The sequence below is a fragment of the Etheostoma cragini genome, chromosome 11 (assembly GCF_013103735.1).
Source record: "Etheostoma cragini isolate CJK2018 chromosome 11, CSU_Ecrag_1.0, whole genome shotgun sequence".
NCBI classification, from domain to species: domain Eukaryota; kingdom Metazoa; phylum Chordata; class Actinopteri; order Perciformes; family Percidae; genus Etheostoma; species Etheostoma cragini.
In genome coordinates, this window is record NC_048417.1 from 26,305,980 (window position 1) to 26,311,204 (window position 5,225).

Genomic DNA, 5,225 nt, shown 5'->3' on the forward strand with positions numbered 1-5,225 from the left:
AACGCCTTGTCAACACACAAGCACAGGAAACCAGTACAGGAAACGGAAATGAGTCAGGTACGCTTACCGTCAGCTCCGGTGTTCCTTTCAGGTATGTCTGTAGTAAGCATTAGGCCTATATTCCAAGGCTGGGGTCATCAACTACACTTTTTTAAGGTCCATAATATTTCTCAGCAGACACTATCAGACGCTCTTGTAAAATTAAAATGAATATTGTATCCCAAGTAATATTTCATAAATCAATTTGCCTTTGAAATATGTTATTTTTAGCCGTCAGTGTTGACAGACTCATATTATCTGTAAAATAGCAAGCCACTATGCTTCATATTCATAAGGCTGTAAACTGCTAACATGGGGAAGGTGATTGTCGCTGGACGAGGCGGCCAATCACAGCGAACTGATTGACATCCAAACCGCTAGTGACATGAAGGCTGCTCTCCGTGGTGCTGCAAGCTTGAGCACCTATTGGGTGGCTTGTCCCCATAAGTATGACACACTGAAGACATTGGTAATGCATGTGCTCATCATGTTTGAATCAACACACACCTATGAAGTTGTGACTAAAGGAGCTAGGACTGCAGGCGCATAAGGCAGGCATAACCGCTGTCAAGCCCGATGTTAAAAAGGTTTTTGCAAATGTTTTGTTTTGTGTCTAAATCATATGACTTGCGAGCTTCCTGTTGGGAGAACAAAAACAGCAGCCATGAAGTGGAAAATGTAACGTCTCTTGTTTTAAAGAAATTTGTGTTTTATAATACAGAACTAGGCCTACCGTAGATTGATGTAAAATACGTCAATTTTAAAAATCACACCTTGAATTATGAAAAATAAATTACCATTACTATAGAGATGAGGACAGAGCATTTGGTGCGCTGGTCTCCTGTTTTAGTTAAATAATCAACAAACAAAAAGTGGTAAATGGTAACATTTTTATTTTTTATTTATTCATGTTCTGTTTTTGTTTGTTTTTTTAACAAGAGATAATTGTTTTTCTCTGAAATTTCAGGAAGATACAACCTCTTCCTTCCATCAGTAAACTGCTCCTGTGGAAAAACCTTGCCAGTGACCATAAGTGATCTGGTTGAAAGTGGTTACTGGCCAGCCACTGTCAATTTTGAGACCTTGTACATGGTGGACTTGTTCACCACGTATGAGGATCTAAAAATCACTGCCCCAGGGATGTCAAGACAAGCTTTTGTCAGCATGCTCGAGGGTCAAACGAAACTCTTTGGGCGAGTGAGTGTATTCATAATTTACGTTTGTTTGTTTGTTTGTTTGGATCACCTTTTAAATAACTGATTCATTGTTAGGACTTGTTCTTACAATCCTCGATGATTCAGCATACATTTCTTGACAGAGCCCTTTTGTGTTTGTGTTTTATAATAATGAACTAGGCCTACCGTAGATTGATGTAAAATACGTCAATTTTAAAAATCACACCTTGAATTAAGAAAAATAAATTACCATTACTATAGAGATGAGGACAGAACATTTGGTGCGCTGGTCTCCTGTTTTAGTTAAATAATCAACAAACAAAAAGTGTTGTTTATATAAAGAAAATATAAAGTGTTCTTTTCAGTGAGGGATTTTTTTGTTTTAACACCATAGCTCCCAACCACACCTTGGTGACTATGATCAAATTATAACCCATGTCAACATCTTTCTATAACAGCTGGTTTCATGTCTGTAACCCTTTTTGTCTCATAATTATAAACCTTCAAATAGGCCCTGAGGTCAAGGTTCAAAGGTCAATATCTCAAAGCAGGAATAATATTGAACCGTCAGATTGATATATGTTACTCTCCAGGTCAAGACCTTTCCAGTGATGTACGTTCATGATGGTTTAGCTCTATGACAAAGTTTTAATTTTTTCACATTTTGGACATGTGCTCTAACAGGCTCTGTTTCAGAGAGCACTTTGAGTGCTTCAAGTGTGTGTGTGTGTGTGTGTGTGTGTGTGTGTGTGTGTGTGTTTGTGTGTGCATGTTAATGTTCTATATCTTTAGGATTTCATTCAAATCATTTATATCTGCCACAGCAATTAGACTACACAATGCATATTGTTATAGTTAGCTGTGCAGTGCTTTATTGGATGGTATAACCTCAGCTGTAGCCAGGCACCCTGCTGGAAATATAACTTGCAATGAAATAAACTGCTTATTTTCCAATCACAGATTATAATATGCCTAAAAACAGAGACAGTGGTCTCTGGGTTCAGGTTACATTAGACTCAGGGGTCACCAACACGGTGCCCACAGTAGCGGTGCACAGGTGCCCCAAGAACCACATGATAGCCTTCAGGCCTGTTGTAAAAATGAAAATTGAATATTGATGATATCTGTTTCTCACCTTGTTAAGTCATTGTTGAATATAAATTGTGAGAAATAATTAACGTGATCAGTGTGTTATAAAGCTAAGTCTAAGTCTATGTCTTCACATAGATGTGTGTCATTAATCATTAATAATCATATATAACTGAAGGCAAACTAAGCCAATTTGTTACTTCAGAAGCATGAATCAAACTGGTAGCTTTATATGACTCAGGACCCATGAAGTAGCTCTCAGTTTCAAAAAGGATGGTGACCGCCTGCGGTAGACAGTCCACCTTCGAAATGGAATGAGGCCCGCGGCAAAGTGGATCGCGCCCCTATTTAAATGTGACAGTGTCACAAAGTAGCATCACGTTTTTACTTGTGGGCGACGTAGCTGCGAGAGGTCGATGATTGACACCTGGGTTGACCTGTCGCAGAGGCACTGAGGTCAGCAGATTGAGTTTGTGTCCCGCAGTTCCGCTGTCCCCGCCACCGCCATTCTTACTGTGCATCCTCAAAGGTAGGTAATGGACCGTGAATGAACACACTTAGAGATATCAACGTATGCTAACGGAACCTGAATAATAAAGTTAGTTAGCGCTGTCTAAGCCATCATTCGTTAATTATTTGTCTACATGAATTTATAGGGATTTGTCCAATGACATAGGGGCTTATCCAGCATTATTTTAGCCGCACCGCATTTAACGTTAGCTGCAGTTGGCGGCAATGTGTAATGTGCTATCCGTGGTCAGAAGGAAAGCTTTATAGTTTAATAGCATAATCAGCATATGAGATAAGAGCTACAGTAAGACAAGTGGTAAAATCATACACACAAAAATACAATGCAATACTTAGATGAAAATAGCAATCATTACATGTTGCTTTTTTTATATTCTAGTTTTAAGATGCCACGAGGGTCAACAACTACAACTTGCGTGAGCTGCAAAGCAGCTATTGGTGTGGCCACCAAGATCTGCAAATATTGCCAGTCTGTACAGCCAAGAAAGCAAAGACTGGCAAAAAAACTGGAGAAATTTGAGGCCAGAAAGGAGACGTGGTTGAAAAACCAACAAAAAAACCAAACCACCTCTCATGTTGTTGATGAGGCATCCGTCTTGGTATGTATTTAACTTCTGTATTTATTATTTACCTAATTACCGCCCCCAATGTTTCAGACACTTGTAATTGCTTATATTTCTGTATATATTTTATAATATTTATCTTTATTTTCAGGTTGAAAAGTTAAATACATTGTGGTACAAGGCCATAGTCTTTCTTGGAAAGAAAACTAAGAAACAGAAGACCTGGTCTGCACAAGTCCTCCATCCAAAATGGCAGCTGTCAGACCATTCTGAAAAATGCCTTGACAGGATGAAGGCTCTTTATGAAATGTTAATTAATGGTAAGTGTGTGCGATTATTTTAACTCTTAGAGAAAGGGCACATTTGTTCTTATTACAGGAGGTTAATGAGTTCTTATTTTTGTACCATTGAGGTTGGACTAACCAGCAGCCCACCCACCAGTCCTGCCATCCAGCCCACCACCAGTCCTGCCATCCAGCCCACCACCAGTCCTCCTCCCCTCCAGCCCACCACCAGTTCTCTTCCCCTCCAGCCCACCACCAGTCCTCCCCTCCAGCCCACCACCAGTCCTGCCATCCAGCCCACCACCAGTCCTCCTCCCCTCCATCCCACCACCAGTTCTCTTCCCATCCAGTTCCGCTCCAGTCCTACCCTCCAGCCCACCACCAGTCCTCCCCTCCAGCCCACCACCAGTCCTCCCATCCCACCCATCGCAGAACCCCCTCAGCAGAAGCGTGGTAAGTTCTGTTGATAATAAGAATAGAATAGAATGCAAATCATGATTCAATTAGTAGTCATGTTCTTTTTCATATGTTGTTTAATCATGGTATACATGATAACCATGTTAAACATGTAATCTGTCTCTCAACCATTAGACCGAGAATCAACAATCAGTTTAGATCAGCAAGATCTATTCACTTGGAAATTGTGCTAAATGTAGGCTACCTGTACTTAATCATTTGCAAAGATGTACTGAGACATTGAGGCATGTACTTAGGCATTTGCAATTTGATGAAATGAATGAGAAATTCAATTCTGTTGTGAACAATTGCCAAGTAGTTTGGAGGTTTGTCCATGTTGTTTTGAGAATGTAATTTCTGTTTCAAGAAATGAGCCAAACCAATGGAGAAAAACTGTAAGTCATAAATATATCACGTGTTGCCTGTCAAAATCATTTTCTAATTCATTGATGAAGACGTATGAGGTCAAACTAATTACTTTTTTTGCTCTTTCAGAATGTGACCATGGAATCCAAGAAGGGGATCCTTGCTACCCAGTGAAGAGAGAGATCTGCTGCAAAAAGCGGAAGGTTAGCTTTACAATAATTAAAAGTTTTAGATGTACTCAGTGGAATTGCATTACTAAACCCCCCAGTTTTGATGTTTTTACAGGGGATCCAAATGAAGTTGGTGGAGTGGGAGCCCTGTTCACTCTGGTATGTACAATTTATCATAGTTTTGATTGGAATAACCTAAATCTGCATTCAACATCCACAATTGCTTCAGCCACTTAACTGAATGGGTTAAGTTTGGGATAGCCATCTATATGTGGCTTGCTTTTCATTTATTTTTGTACAAAACTCTTGCGTAAATCTAAATTAAAATTAATTAACTTGGTGCATGATTTTAACTGGAAGGATTAATTGTTTAGAATCAAAACTAAATAATGATATGTTACATGCTCCCTAAAGTTTAATTACGCTAAGCAGCGCAAGGGAACGGAGATGTACTTCACAAAGCAACTGAGACTTTAATTTACCAAAATGTGATAATCCATCAGTCCCGTAAGAGGGCAAACAATTTTGACACTGAGCTTTTAGTTAAAGTTTTAC

At 39.4% G+C, this 5,225-nt stretch overlaps 1 protein-coding gene and 1 long non-coding RNA gene across 2 annotated transcripts in view; both read left to right on the plus strand.

Annotated features, from left to right (window-relative positions):
• Positions 1-1,036, plus strand: part of LOC117952404 — a 4,331-nt gene extending 3,295 nt beyond the window's left edge. Inside the window, exon 10 of the mRNA XM_034884689.1 lies at positions 1,007-1,036. Within this exon, the coding sequence (XP_034740580.1) occupies positions 1,007-1,036 (30 nt within the window). The remainder of the gene's footprint in view (positions 1-1,006) is intronic.
• A 1,195-nt stretch (positions 1,037-2,231) lies between these two features.
• The window catches only part of LOC117953332, a 15,282-nt gene continuing 12,288 nt past the window's right edge, over positions 2,232-5,225 (plus strand). Inside the window, exons 1-2 of the long non-coding RNA XR_004658597.1 lie at positions 2,232-2,404; positions 3,651-3,652. This is a non-coding gene — a long non-coding RNA (uncharacterized LOC117953332). The remainder of the gene's footprint in view (positions 2,405-3,650; positions 3,653-5,225) is intronic.